The sequence below is a fragment of the Protopterus annectens genome, chromosome 1.part1 (assembly GCF_019279795.1).
Source record: "Protopterus annectens isolate FY-2018-M chromosome 1.part1, PAN1.0, whole genome shotgun sequence".
NCBI classification, from domain to species: domain Eukaryota; kingdom Metazoa; phylum Chordata; order Ceratodontiformes; family Protopteridae; genus Protopterus; species Protopterus annectens.
In genome coordinates this window covers 1,319,428,531-1,319,442,665 of record NC_056726.1, presented here as the reverse complement: position 1 = coordinate 1,319,442,665, position 14,135 = coordinate 1,319,428,531, and the positions used below count along the sequence as shown (strand labels likewise).

General features: G+C 42.4%; 1 protein-coding gene across 1 annotated transcript in view; it reads right to left on the bottom strand.

Moving 5' to 3' along the window:
* Positions 1-14,135, bottom strand: part of LOC122816221 (CBP80/20-dependent translation initiation factor-like) — a 143,935-nt gene that overhangs the window by 79,594 nt on the left and 50,206 nt on the right. Inside the window, exon 2 of the mRNA XM_044088969.1 lies at positions 101-551. Within this exon, the coding sequence (XP_043944904.1) occupies positions 101-551 (451 nt within the window). The remainder of the gene's footprint in view (positions 1-100; positions 552-14,135) is intronic.

The following is a 14,135-nucleotide window of genomic DNA, read 5'->3' as shown; positions in this document are numbered from 1 at the left end:
AAAAAAATCAGTCAGCTCATCAATTAATGAATTAATTAATCAATATCATATTTCATCAAAATAACTAAATGTGAGACACAGGTATAAATTTAATAATCACCTTTTCAATTGGTTGTTGTTGAACCTTGTCTTTGGAAGATGCCAGTAGAATACATCTCACTGTGTCACCTGCACCATCCATGATGCTGTTTATAGCCTTTCTTTCAGATTTGAGAATCAATGGCTTACAGCAAAGGTCAGCTACACCTTTCTGATGATTCTCAGCTATATTCTCTGAAGGAAATCTTTCTTCTTTGACAGTTTCAGTCTCACCGGTAGTTTCATACAGTCCTTTGTCACTCTGTAAATACCCATGGCTGTGATTCCATTGCCTGTTTTGGCTTTCTCTTTCTAACAGTGTTGAGTCATGTTTGTCATGATGGTTTCCAGGATTGTCCTCACAGTATCTGGTTGCGTTCTTTTGTTGCTCTGTTTGAAGCTGGTAGCACTGTGGCTGTTGCTCCTGTTGTTGCTGTTTGGATTTATTTTCTCCAAGTGTTCTCTGCTGATTCCTACTAAATGAATAAAAAGATTTAAAAACATTATTACTACAACCACCATAATCTCCAAACACTGAATCAATGAAATAACACTCTATAATTTGCAGTAATAGACAAGAAAAAAAATGCATAAAACGATTTTGTATTATATATGATTTAGAACTTACTATTTATTACAACTTGACTTTTTTTTTTAATTTGTTAAGTGTGCCAGGCTTTCCCCTTGATGACTGCATTATATTTTATTGCTTAACTGCACCTAGATACTACAAGTACTCCAATTTGCTTGTACTGCCATCTTGTCTTACAAATATTAAGGCACTACTGTCTCAACTCCATTGAAAGGAGAATGAAAAACTTAAAGAACTGCTTAGTCACATATTTAATTTTATTATAACACCAAAACAACAGTGTGCTAAGGAAATGTGCACCTAATTTCAGGTATGATAAAAGTAAACACTACAGCCAGGCAAATTACATTAACCAACAAAATAAGTCGAATGTCAAGACGAAGCCTTGAGGTATTTGGGGAAACTCTTTCCTTTAATAACTCTGTTAGCGATTGTTTAAAAATACATTTAATAGTAATTAGTTCAATAATAAATGAAACCCCAGAAGAACTGGAAGACTGCGTGGCTGCTGGAGTACATGAGGTTGATCAAATTCCAGACAGTTCTGAGCTGGTAGTGTTGCTTGTATATCAGATGTATTTGACAAAGCTTAATTTACTTGAGCTGAAATAGATCAAGCAAAATGTTCTGATTTTGAGAATAGACTGAACGGTAAAGAGGATGAGGATATCGATCCAGTTTCCAAACAAACCACGGTCAGCATTTCTATAAAATGTGAAACTGAGGTAGTAAGGAAATAACCTGGGATAGTCATCATATAGATTACTGCTGTAGAAGCCTATGGTATATGGGTTGTATCCTGCATAGGCAGCTAAACTTCAAATGTTTTAGTGCCCCTTTCACATGCCCAAACTGTTAGCCAGCTCAAGTTCTGCTGGCTAAAACACTGGTTTGGGTGCCAAGCCATTCAGAGCTTTCTTGTCACTGAAGAGAGAGAGCTCCTGCCGGGGCTTTCAGGGACTGATGGCCACCTTGCACCCCTTTGGGGCAAAACCTTCCACATATTAGTTTTAATGTTTAAACTTATTTCTTGTTTAGGAAAGTATATTTTAAGCTAGAAATATGTGTTTTTATAGACTGTCGTGTGACTTTACCGTACCTTTAAATGAGAGTACACTTTTGTTTCTGACATTTTAAAAGTTATTTTTAATATTCTAAAACTGTGTTTTTTGTATTGTGAAATTATGTTGAAAATACTTTGCAGGGCTAATAAAGCATATTAGACTTCTTTTTACTCTGTTTTTACTGAGAAAAGTGAATTTTTACTACTTTTTAAATGTTACTGGATTGTGCTGCTTAGTTTCCCCAGGAAAGAAGCATCATTTTTAACTTGACCATGACACAAACTACCAGTACCATGGTTGGTCCTTCTTCCAGCCACACAAAGAAAAGTCAATTAAACAGCCTTTGTCATCACAGTAGGCTAGCAGTTTGCCTCAGCCACAGGTGAGTAAATCTGCTGTGACCAACTCTAGTTCCTCAGACCACTCATCTTTTTTCCCAAATCCCTCTGGTGTTGTCCATATACCAGTTATGGAGTGGGGCTATCCACATCATCTGCAACTGTTGAGGTTCCTTCAATGGGCAAGGGAGAGCCATTTTTGCTTGTTCGGGGAAAAGTGGCAGGGATGGTGTCCCTGCTTAGCCAGAATGTAGTGCCCATCTCTGGGGGAAACTGTTCCTGCCATTAATTACCCTGTTTGCACCAACCTTCATGTCTAAAAGAAACAGAAAACTAAACATGTATCTTCTTCTACACCAGTTTCAGTGGACAGGAGTAGTTTATTAAGTCTGGGTCAGGTTCTCTTACAGGCTATTCACCCATCACGTTAGGTAGTTTCTGGTAAAAGAAAAAGGAATCCCTCTTTTCCTGAAGAGATTCAAGAAAATGAATCTGGACAGGAATGTGAGGGGGCAGATATACTTTTTCCTCCTCAAATTTCTGATTCAGACTTGGGGGGGAGCATGTCGTCTGAATTTCCCTTTTAAGGATTTTCTTAGGGCATTTGATAAGGAATTGTCTGTTACTGAAGATAACTTCATCAAAATGGAGGATAAGGTTTGGTGAAAAAAAAGAGGACTATGGGAATACCAAACAGGGTAAAAGGCCTGAACTATGTTGAGTATTTGAAAGTTAATATAGTGACCTGGACTGCCTTTTCTGCTAACAATATTCAGATTATGAAATCTGATAAGCTTCACTCAGTGATATGAGGTATGGCAGTGGAGCAACATAAAACAGTTGTAGTTAAATCAGCTCAGTGGATGTTTGGATAACAAGAGTTAACTTTGCTAAGGAGAGTGGGCAAAAGTTATTCTAACTGACATTCTTTCATTGAATCATGGATTTTCTGTGTGACTTAACAACAAGAATGAGTGTTCCTTAATGCTGTATGGAAATGTCACCTTAAAATCATAAAATATAAATCCTTATACCCTACTGCCCCTCAGGTTGCTTCTTTGAAGAAGGGTGACTGTGGATACAACTAAGGCATGGGAAATGTATTTTAAAGCTCAAGAATGATCAAATGATACAGAGTTTGACAATACAAAACTGCATTTTACTACAGAATTTGTTGCACTTTGTATTTCACAACAACTGCTGCTTTTACTTAAGTTACGAAAATATCTGTTGCTGCTGCTTTATTCTGTAGCCATTACTAATTCAAGAAAAACTGTGCTGCTTTTGACACTGTTGCTTATTTAATTAAAAAAAATGATCCTGCTTTTTTCTGCTCATAGCATCATACGAAATTATTACGCTAATGGCCCTCGAGTCCTTACAAGCCTAGCCAAGTTCTACCCTTATTTCCACAATCAGCATCTATTGCCCCATGTCCAGGAGAGACACAGGTGGAACCCCCAGGGTGAATTTACGGTCACCCATCAAGCTATCCAGATTACATTTGAAGAGGGCCAAAGAGGTACTCTGTTAGACATGAAGTGAGAGTCTGTTCCAAAGGTGTGGTAGCCTCTGGGAGACAAATCTGTCCCTTCTGCAAGTTTTATTAATGTCACATACCAGGTTAAGGTCTTTAGACAGAGTAGCCCATGTACCATTTGACTTACCGATAGGCAGCATTTCCAATAAAGCAGGGTCAGAGATCACCTTGTACGCAAGGCAGTAGTATGTATGAAACAGAATAAAGTGACAGTGACTTCAGACGATCCCCATAGGCAGATACTGAAGACCTTGAATTTTCTTTGTGAGGAACCTTTGTGGTTTCTCCAATTGTTACAGGTGCTTGGAAAGGTACATACCAAAAGGGGCGCTGTACTCACAAAACATAACAGAATACTGTTAAAAATTACAACCAAAGAGCAGCACAGAATTGTTAAATATCACTGAAACAGAGCAAAAAAGCATATACTTAAATCAGCTTTATATACTTATATCAGGTTTGGATTTCCAAATGTCTTAAATGCAGTAATTCTCGTAGCCAGCCTCAGGTGAAAGCACTTCTGTTGGACATAGTATAGACTTGATTCAGACTGGCTGAATTCAGTTCTGTTTGTAGATTGAGCACTAAAACTCAGGACATCTTTTTTGGAGAAGCTCCCCTGTACACTATGTGCAGGAGTGTACAGTAGGCCTATCTAATTGAAGCTTACTGGTCTAGGGCTAAATTTGAGCTATTTCATTGGTGTAGGGCTCATTTTTAGCTTTTTCATTGGTTTCATTGCATTAGCTGCTTTGCTCTTGCTTGCACTTAGCTTACCATTGCACACCACCTAGTAGAGGGAGTAACCCCTGGTGGTTATAGAAGCAAAAGCACCAATAGAAGTATTTTCCCTTAGAAATGGCTGCTATCTAGCAGAGCAGTTCTTGAATAGCTCTTAGCTGTTCAGTGGACCACCCTGCAGAAATTTTACCTCTTACCTTTCAATATCAAACCCTATAGATCCCCACTTTTAAAGACATCTTACTGTACACCCCGTAGGTTAGTCACCCTAAAAAAGCTCCCTGCCTGATACCCCCATCTTTTTCTCCTTATCTGCTGAAATACCAGGTTCAAACCTTGTATTATGGACTGTTAGTTTCTAGGCTTTAGGTTGCTGTATAAAGCACTTGTCTCCCCCATAATGCCTCTTTTAGCAAGGTCACAACAACAAAATTCCCAAAATGAAAATATCAAACACAGAGAAACTAAGGGTCATGCTGCTAAATGCTAGGAGTTTAAATCAGAAACTTCGCTCTCTGAAAGCACTCTTTTCCCTGGAAGATGTTCATACCTGTGCAGTCACAGAAACCTGGTTCAAGACCGTAGAAAGTACCCCAGCCTTGCAAGGCTACAAAATGCCTTCCACACTTTCATACTGCAAATTAAAGATGTGAGAGCCAAAGGAGGTAGAGTATCTATTTTTATTAAATATAATTACACCTCTAGATTGGTTAAACAAGAAAAGTCTATGGAGCTGCTCAAAGTCCAAATTATCATGGGTAAGACCCCCTTCAGGTCATCATCAGTTACAGGTCTCCTTCCATGAACCAAGATGCCCACACAGCTTATTTAGACCTACTTGGGACAATTAAGGTACAAGTCAATGGTGACTTCAACTATCCTTCCATTAATTGGGAAACTTATATGAGCCCAAAGTCACTCACACAAAAGTTCCTGGACTATGTTAACTCAAATGTCCTAGAACAAACATTGCACCACCCCACAAGGGGCTCCAGTATTCTAGACCTGGTCCTCACCAATATGAGTGACCAATGCAATGCCTCAAGTGTAAGGCCCGCAATAGTTAAATCCGGCCATAAATCAGTCATTTTTAAAGTAGCAATAGCACAAGAACTCCCCCAAAGGAGAAGTTAGGCTAGAAAACTTCACAAAAAGCTAATTATATCCTCCTAAAGGAAGGTATAATCAATTTCCAAGCTCTAGTTTCCACAGATGGCATTGATGGATATACTATTGGTCCGTTTTAAATTCCGTTTCCCTGTTACTCTAGCATGTCCAAAGGTCAGTCAGTGGTTTCCTCTCCAGTCCAGCTGGTGAATCTGGGAATTTTGAGGCAATGTTACAACTGTCTCATGTACACGGACAACCCTCTCCTCCTCCAAACAGGTTCAAATATATGTGAGAGATGCAACTATTTAGCCAAACTGGAGGCTGAGCTCTCTCATCTCAAAACTGGTGTAACCAGTCAGGAGGAGAAGGTAACCTCACACAACACAATTCCAGTATCACATAGTCCCACCACATCAGCGAACTAACCACATAAATACACAAAAACATACTCGGAGGCTCTAAATAAAAATCTACCTAAGCAACAGAGACCTCCAAAGCAGACATCCAAGCAAATGCTACCTCAAAACAAAACACACACAACACATAACCCACAAAGTCAGTGTGCCAAGCAGCCACAGCCCTTAAGGCTGAATAACACACCTGATACTCTTGTTATAGGTGACTCTATTGTCAGACACACTGACGTCCCGCTCACCAGGCTGAATAAAGAGAAGGTCACGGTGAGCTGCCTGTCGGGTGCTAGGATCCGACACATAACGCAAGCACTCAGGTCACTCCAAAGCAAATACAAATATGACTCAGTCATTGTACATGCTGGTGTGAATGACCTGAGATGTACCTCCCTGGACTACATGAAAAGAGACATAGAGGAGCTCTCTGATCATGTAGCCCAGGCTGGTATAACCCTGACCTTGAGCAGCATCTTACCCTCACCTAGAATGATGCCACAGTACAAAGACAAAATGATCGATTTTAACAATTGGCAAAAATTTTTGTGTCATTCAAAGGGGATCCAGTGTCTGTCAGCCTGGGATGACATGCTCGACAAGCCACGTTGCTTCGCTAGGGACGGCTTGTACCTGTCACCACTGGGCTTTTGGATATTGGCAAAGGCTCTTGCCACCCCCATAGTGCCTTTTTTAGGCAAGGCTCAAAAGTCAAACCCACCCCCATAGACAGCACAAGGAACAAGAAACTAAGGGTAATGCTGCTAAACGCCAGAAGTCTTAACCTCAAGATGCACGCACTCGAAGCTCTCCTCAGTATGGAGAACATCAATATCTGTGCAGTGACAGAAACCTGGTGCAAGGCACCAGAGAGCACCCCAGCACTACCAGGCTATACCTCATATCATGCTTTTCGGCCCCAAAACCTGGACCGAACCACAAAAGGAGGGGGGGTTTCCATATTTATCAAGGATATCCACACCTCCAGGTTAGTGGCATTGCACGAAGTATCGGAGACCATCCACATGCAACTAACAGTGGGCAAGACTGCTTTTCAATTTATAGCATCCTACAGACCACCCTCTCAAAGTCAGGAATCCCATTCGGCCTTCCTGAAAACATTGGAGAACATGAAGATCTCTCCAAACACCATTATATTGGGCGACTTCAACTACCCAAACATTGACTGGGAGCACTACTCAAGCCCCAGCAACTTAGCCCAAAGATTCCTGGAAATTATAAATTCAAATGCTATGGAACAACTAGTCACCACTCCCACAAGAGGGGACAACATACTAGATCTGATCATAACCAACATGGGGACTCTATGCTCCACAACAGAAGTATATCCCTCATTGGTAAGATCAGACCATAAATTAATTTCACTGGATGTCCACATCCCGACCCCACCCCCAGCCCAGAAAACCACAGTGAAAAACTTCTCAAAAGCGAACTTCTCACTTCTCAAAACCGAAGTGGAATCCTTCAAGGCCCCAGGGCCAGAGGAAACTACAGCCCAAACTGCAGAATCCTATATAAATGCATTCTACGGACATCTCCAGGAATGCATGGATCATGCTATCCCAAACAAAACCAAGACCCAATCATCCAAAGGCAGGCGTCCAGTCTGGTGGACCCCTGCCATAAATAAACTGTACAACAGAAGGAGGAAGCTACTACATGAGAGAGCAAAATCCCTAATAGGGAAGGCATCTCTGATCAGTACTAGCAAAAAATTACGATCCCTCATAAAATCCTCCAAGGCCAGCTTCGAGAGAAAAATTGCACAGGACACCAAAGACATTCATAAGGCTTTTTTCAGTTATGTTAGAAACCTTGGATGCAACTCCCAGACTTGTTCTGAGTTGATTCTAAACGACAAAAAATACACTGAACCCACAGACATCGCCAATATCCTGGGCGACAGGTTCGGTGCAAACTTCTCCACCCTCCCCAAAAGAGCAAGTATCTATCCCGGCAGAGGGCTGCCTCCCAAACATCTCAGATGCTCAGGTGAAGGCTGCCCTCTCCAAAGCAAAAAACACTGCTTCCATGGGACCAGATGGCACCCCAGGTTGCGTCCTACATGAACTACAAGAGGAACTAATCCCTCAAATAAAACAGCTATACAATCTCAGCCTCACTACAGGATATGTGCCCACAGAATGGCGTACAGCAACAGTGGCCCCACTCCACAAAGGTGGAGCCTCTACGGACCCTGGAAACTATCGCCCCATAAGCCTGACTAGCTTAGTCTGCAAGGCTATGGAGAGGATCATCATGGAGCTCATAAACAAAGACATTGGGGACCTACAGACACTAGATCCTACCCAGTTCGGCTTTGTCAAGGGCAGATCCTGCCTTTTGAACCTGGTTGACTTCTTTGAAACAGTCACCAAAGCCATAGGTAGTCCACACAACCTATCTGGACCTTGCAAAGGCATTTGACACAATACCCCACTCGGGCATCATAGATAAGCTATCCAGCTTAAATATAAACCCCTATGTCACAAGATGGGTCACAAACTGGCTCAAAGACAGAACCCACAGAGTGAGAGTTGCTGGAGCCATGTCAGACTTGAAACCGGTCACAAGTGGCGTCCCACAGGGTTCTGTCCTGGGACCACTCTTGTTCGGTATATACTTTTCCGAGGTACAGGCAAACGTGGGAGGACTATGGCTCACCAAGTTCGCAGATGACTGCAAACTGGGCCATAATCAACTCTCCAGCTGACACAAACATCCTTCAAAAGGTCTCACAGAGACAGATAACTGGTGCCAGCACCATGGTTTAAAGCTAAATGCCAAAAATGTATAGTCATACTCTTTGGCAAAAACAATGTGCCCACAAATTACCACATAGGCGGAAACCCATTAAGTACAGAGAAAGTTATTAGGGACCTGGGGACCCAAGTTGATAGCAATCTCTCCTTTGAAAACTACATTGCCAAAGTGGTTAGAAAGACCTTCTACATAGCCCACCTCATCACGAAGGGTTTCACATCTAGATCAAGAGAGGTAATCATGCCCTTTTATTTATCCCTCATCAGGCCCATCATAGAATACAATGCCCCTTTTGGGATGTACCTTACCCGACACCTGCAGCAATTAGAAAGACCCCAAAAGTATCTCACCAAGAGGATCAAGGGTCTCAAACAGATGCCATATGCTGCTCGGTTAAAAAAACTCCAGCTCTACTCAGTTGCATACTGCCTACTTCGAGGTGATCTATGCCTGACATACAAAGCTATGTCAAATCCAGAATTAATGGACATGCTCCACCTCAGTAAATCTAAATCCCTTAGAGCCACACGCTTGAGGGACTTGAACCTCAGCACAGAAATAAATAGAACTTGCTGGAGGGACAGGTTCATAACCCAGAGGCTCCCTTCGCTCTGGAATAGAATTCCAGTTCATGTGAGGCAGAGCACCTCACTGAATCTCTTCAAGAAGAATCTCGATAAGTGGATGGGGGATCATAGGTTTGTCCCAGGGATTACTCCCGTGTCACTATTAGACAGAGGCACAGTAAACTAAACCTTAAAAAGGGCACAGTATACTCAAATCAAGCGGTGGCGTAAGCCATACAGAATCGGGCTAGGCTTATAATTGCCCCAGGGCAGATAGCCTAGTATGAACCTATGAACCTATACACTGATCCCAGTATAAACATCTACACCAATGTATAGACACAGTCATGCTGGCTAGGATTAAAGCAAGATCCTGAAGAAAAAAACAAACCATCCTGGTGGACATCTAGCATTAATAAATTATACAATAAGTGAAAGATGTTGCTGTCTAAAAATACAAAAGTGAGATCCCAGAGCTGGAAGAGCACCCTTCTCAGCCTAACAGGCAAATAAAACAACTCATAAAACCTACAAAGAGCAACTATGAGAAAAATTTAGAAACCATAGCCAAGGATAAACATAAGGTCTTCTTAAGATATGTACACAGCCTAAAAGGTGGGACTCAGATGTGTGCTGAACTAATTGTGGATGGCATCACACACACACCGACACTGTAGAAATTGAAAACCTGCTAGCAGATAGGTTGGGTGAAAATATCACCACCCCCACCCCACAAGCATATGACAAACCATGTTTTCATCATCTCCTCCTCCCTGCATCTCCAAGGAGCAAGTCATCAATGCTCTCTCCAAGGCTAAGAACACAGCCTCCATGGGACCAGATGGCATTCTGGGCTGCATTATTAATGTTCTAAAACAAGAGCTAGCTACTCCACTAGGCACCCTATTCAACCACAACCTGAGTACTGGCTTTGTCCCCACTGAATGGAAAACAGCAACTGTTATGCCCTTCCACAAGGCCAGCTCAGCAACAAACCAGGCTAAATATAGACCCATAAATTTAACCAGCCTCATCTGTAAGGCAATGGAATGAATCATCGTGGTTCTCAAATAAGGATATAGGTAATGTCCAAACACTAGATCCATCCCAGTTTAGTTTTGTCAAAGGCAGATCATGTGTGCTAAACCTGGTGTACTTCTTCGAGAATGTGACCAGAGCCATAGACGAGGGCAAAGCCATCCACACAGTCTATCGTGACTTGGGTAAGGCTTTCGATACTATTCCACATTCTGGCATCATTACCTAACCCAAAGGAATATCAACCCCTATGTTGTCAGGTGAGTTTCAAACTAGCTGACAGATTGACAACACTCAGACAAAGTGGGAGACTTTACATCTAAAAGCAGACCTGTCACCAGTGGGGTCCCACAAGTATCAGTGCTGGTCCTCTCTTGTTTGGCATATACTTCTCAGAAGTCCAGGCCAAAACAGAGAGGTTGTGGCTAACCAAGTCTGGGGATGACTGCAAATAAAGTTCTATCACTGAATGCCCCTAGCGATGCCAGCATACTTCAAAAGGGGTTTACACAGACCGATGACTGGTGCCAATGCCATGGTCTTAAACTAAATGCTAAAAAATGCATTATCATTACCTTCAGTAAAACAATGTCCCTGCTGATTATAAAATAAACAATAATACCCTAAGTAACAATTCAGTAGTGAGAGACCTGGGAACACAAGTTGACTGTGACCTCAACTTTGACCACCATGCGTCTACTCTGGTGAGGAAGGCATGGTGCAAAAGAGGTTATAACTCCCCTGTACTTGTCTCTCATCATGCCTGTTACTGAATATAATGCTCCCTTTGGTATGTACCATATCAGATACCTACAGCAACTTGAGAGACCTCAGAGATTTCTAACTAAGAAAATTTAGGGTCTCCAGCACATCTTATACAGATAGATTGAAGTCATTGTCACTGTACTCAGCAGTGTATAGACTACTTAGAGGCGACTTATGTCTGGTTTACAGGGCTATCTCTGACCAAACTCTAATGGAAATGTTGCACATCTGTAAGTCAAATGGGATTAGAGTCACCCATTCCCGAGACTGCAATCTAGCCTGTCACATAAACAGGACCTGCTGGAGAGACACATACATCGCTCAGAGGATGACACTCCTCGGGAATAGGCCTCCAATCCATATCAAGCAGAGTACCTCCATGACCTTGTTTAAGTGCATCCTGGATGACTGTATGGGAAACCATAAATTTCTGCTGGGAATTGCCCCACCTTTTCTCCTGGACATTGGTAGTCCTTCCCAGAAAAACCTTGGGCATAGATGATATTTCTCTTCTAGTATTATATTGGAATTTAATGGCTAGGCTTGCTAAAGCCCTCTGGTCAATAGCCTAGTAACATACTATGAACCTACGTCAATGACCCAGCTGATGAGGAGTTGACAACCAGTTAAGGATGATGACGATGATGATGATGCAGAACAGTTGGTACAGTCAAAGTTTAGAGAGAACCCCCAGGGCATAAGCTTACCTTCAGATGTGGAGCTGTGCACTGGCAACAGTCTGTGGTGCCTGCTGATTGATAATATATATAGACTAAAGAACTTTTCAGTACTATTACTATTGCAATTAGTGTTTGTTTCATAGGTTCATAGGTAGGTACTAGGCAATCGGCCCTAGGGCCCATACAAGCCTAGCCAAAAAATGTACCCTGGCTTTCGCCACCCAAGAAAATTATTTTCCTGTGCCCCTGTCAAGCATAGCCACAGAAGTGATCCCTGGGGTGAATTTCCCATTTCCCATCCAATCATCAAGATTTTTCTTAAAGAGTGCTAATGAGGAGCTTTGTTTGATATAGATAGGTAGTTTATTCCAGAGTATGGGAAGTCTCTGGGACAGGAATTTATCCCTCCAGCATGTTCTATTTATTGTGGTGACAAGGTTTAGGTCCCTAGAACGTGTAGCTTGGAGGGATTGGGATTTCTTTAAGTGGAGCATGTCCAACAGCTCTGGGTTTGACATAGTTTTGTATGTTAGGCAGAGATCGCCCCTGAGTAGGCGATATGCGATGGAGTAAAGCTGTAGTTTTTTGAGACAGTCTGCATAGGGCATCTATTTGAGGCCAGTAATCCTCTTTGTGAGGTATTTATGTGGTCTTTCCAGTTGTTGTAGATGTCTTGTGAGGTACATACCAAAAGGGGCATTGTACTCTATAATGGGTCTAATGAGTGATGAGTAGAGGGGAACAATGACCTCTTTTTTTCTGGATGAGAATCCTTTTGTGATGAGATGAGCCACGTAGAAGAATTTCCTGACCACTGTGGCGATGTGATTATCAAAGGAGAGACTACTGTCCACCTGTGTCTCAAGGTCTCTTATCACATTTTCGGCATTAAGTAGACTACCAGCTATGTGGTAGGTCATGGGTACAGAGTTTTTACTAAAGGGGATGACAATACACTTTTTGGCATTGAGCTTCAGGCCATGGCTTTGACACCAGGTATCTGTCTCAGTGAGGCCCTTTTGTAGTTTGTCCACATCGTTAGGAGTTTCAATTATGGCTCCTAGTTTGCAGTCATCTGCAAACTTTGTTAGCCAAAGACCTCCTGTGTTGGCCTGCACTTCAGAGAAGTAGATACCAAACAGGAGAAGACCCAGGACTGAACCCTGTGGTACTCCACTTGTCACTGGTCTGATGTCGGATTTGGAATCAGCTACTTTCGCAGTGTGGGTTCTGTCCGTGAGCCAGTTGGCAACCCATCTTGTGACATAGGGATTTATACCTAGTTTATTGAGCTTATCTATAATTCCAGAGTGGGGGATGGTGTCGAAAGCCTTGGCGAGATCTAGATAAGCTGTGTGAACCATTTTACCCTCATCTATGGCTTTGATGACTGCTTCAAAGAAGTCAATCAGGTTTAGGAGACATGATCTGCCTTTTACAAATCCAAACTGGGTAGGGTCCAGAGTTTGGAGATTACCAATGTCTTTGTTTATGAGTTCCACGATGATATGTTCCATGGCCTTGCAGACCAGGCTCGTCAGGCTAATGGGGCGGTAGTTCCCGGGGTCCATCATGGCTCCCCCTTTGTGGAGTGGGATAACTGTCACGGTGCGCCATTCAGTGGGTACAAAGCCTGAGGTGAGGCTATGATTGAACATGGTACTTAGGTAGGGTGCCAGTTCATTCTGTGGTTCATGTAGAACGTAGCCTGGGTCCCAAGGATGCTGTGTTCTTGGCTTTGGAAAGTGTGTTTTTTACCTGTGCAGCCGTGATTATAGGAACTTTGCATTCTTCCAGTATAGAGATGGGCCCTCTAGGGGGTGAGAGGGGGGTAAAGTTAGCACTGAACCTATCTGCTAGGATGTTGGCAATATCAGTTGGTTCTGTATATTTAGTGCCATTGTGCTGTAACTCAGAGCAGATCTGAGTGTTCCCATTTAGATTCTTGACATAGCTATAGAATGCTTTGTGGTTGTCTTTAGAGTCAGTGACAATTTTGTTTTCATGACCAGCTTTGGAGGATTTTATGAAGGATCTCAGCTTCTTACTGAGGTTGACCAGGGAGATCCTCCAGTCATGGGATTTTACTCTTTTTTGCAACAGTTTCTTTCTTCTGTTGTAGAGTTTGTTTATGGCAGAGGACCACCAGATTGGCTTCCTTTTTTGGAGGATAACATCTTGGTTCTATTAGGGATAGCATGATCCATGCACTCGTGTAAGTGCTTATAAAGTGCATTTGTGTAGGATTCGGCAGTCATACCTCTATTGTCCGTCTGCATGGGTGTCATGAAGTTTGCCACTTCTGTCTTAAGAAGTGTGAAGTTGGCTTTGGAGAAGTTTTTTATGATGGTTTCCCTAATTGGGGGTGGGGGTGGGGGGTGGGATGTGGATGTCTAGGCTGATTAGCTTGTGGTCGGATCTGACCAATGAGG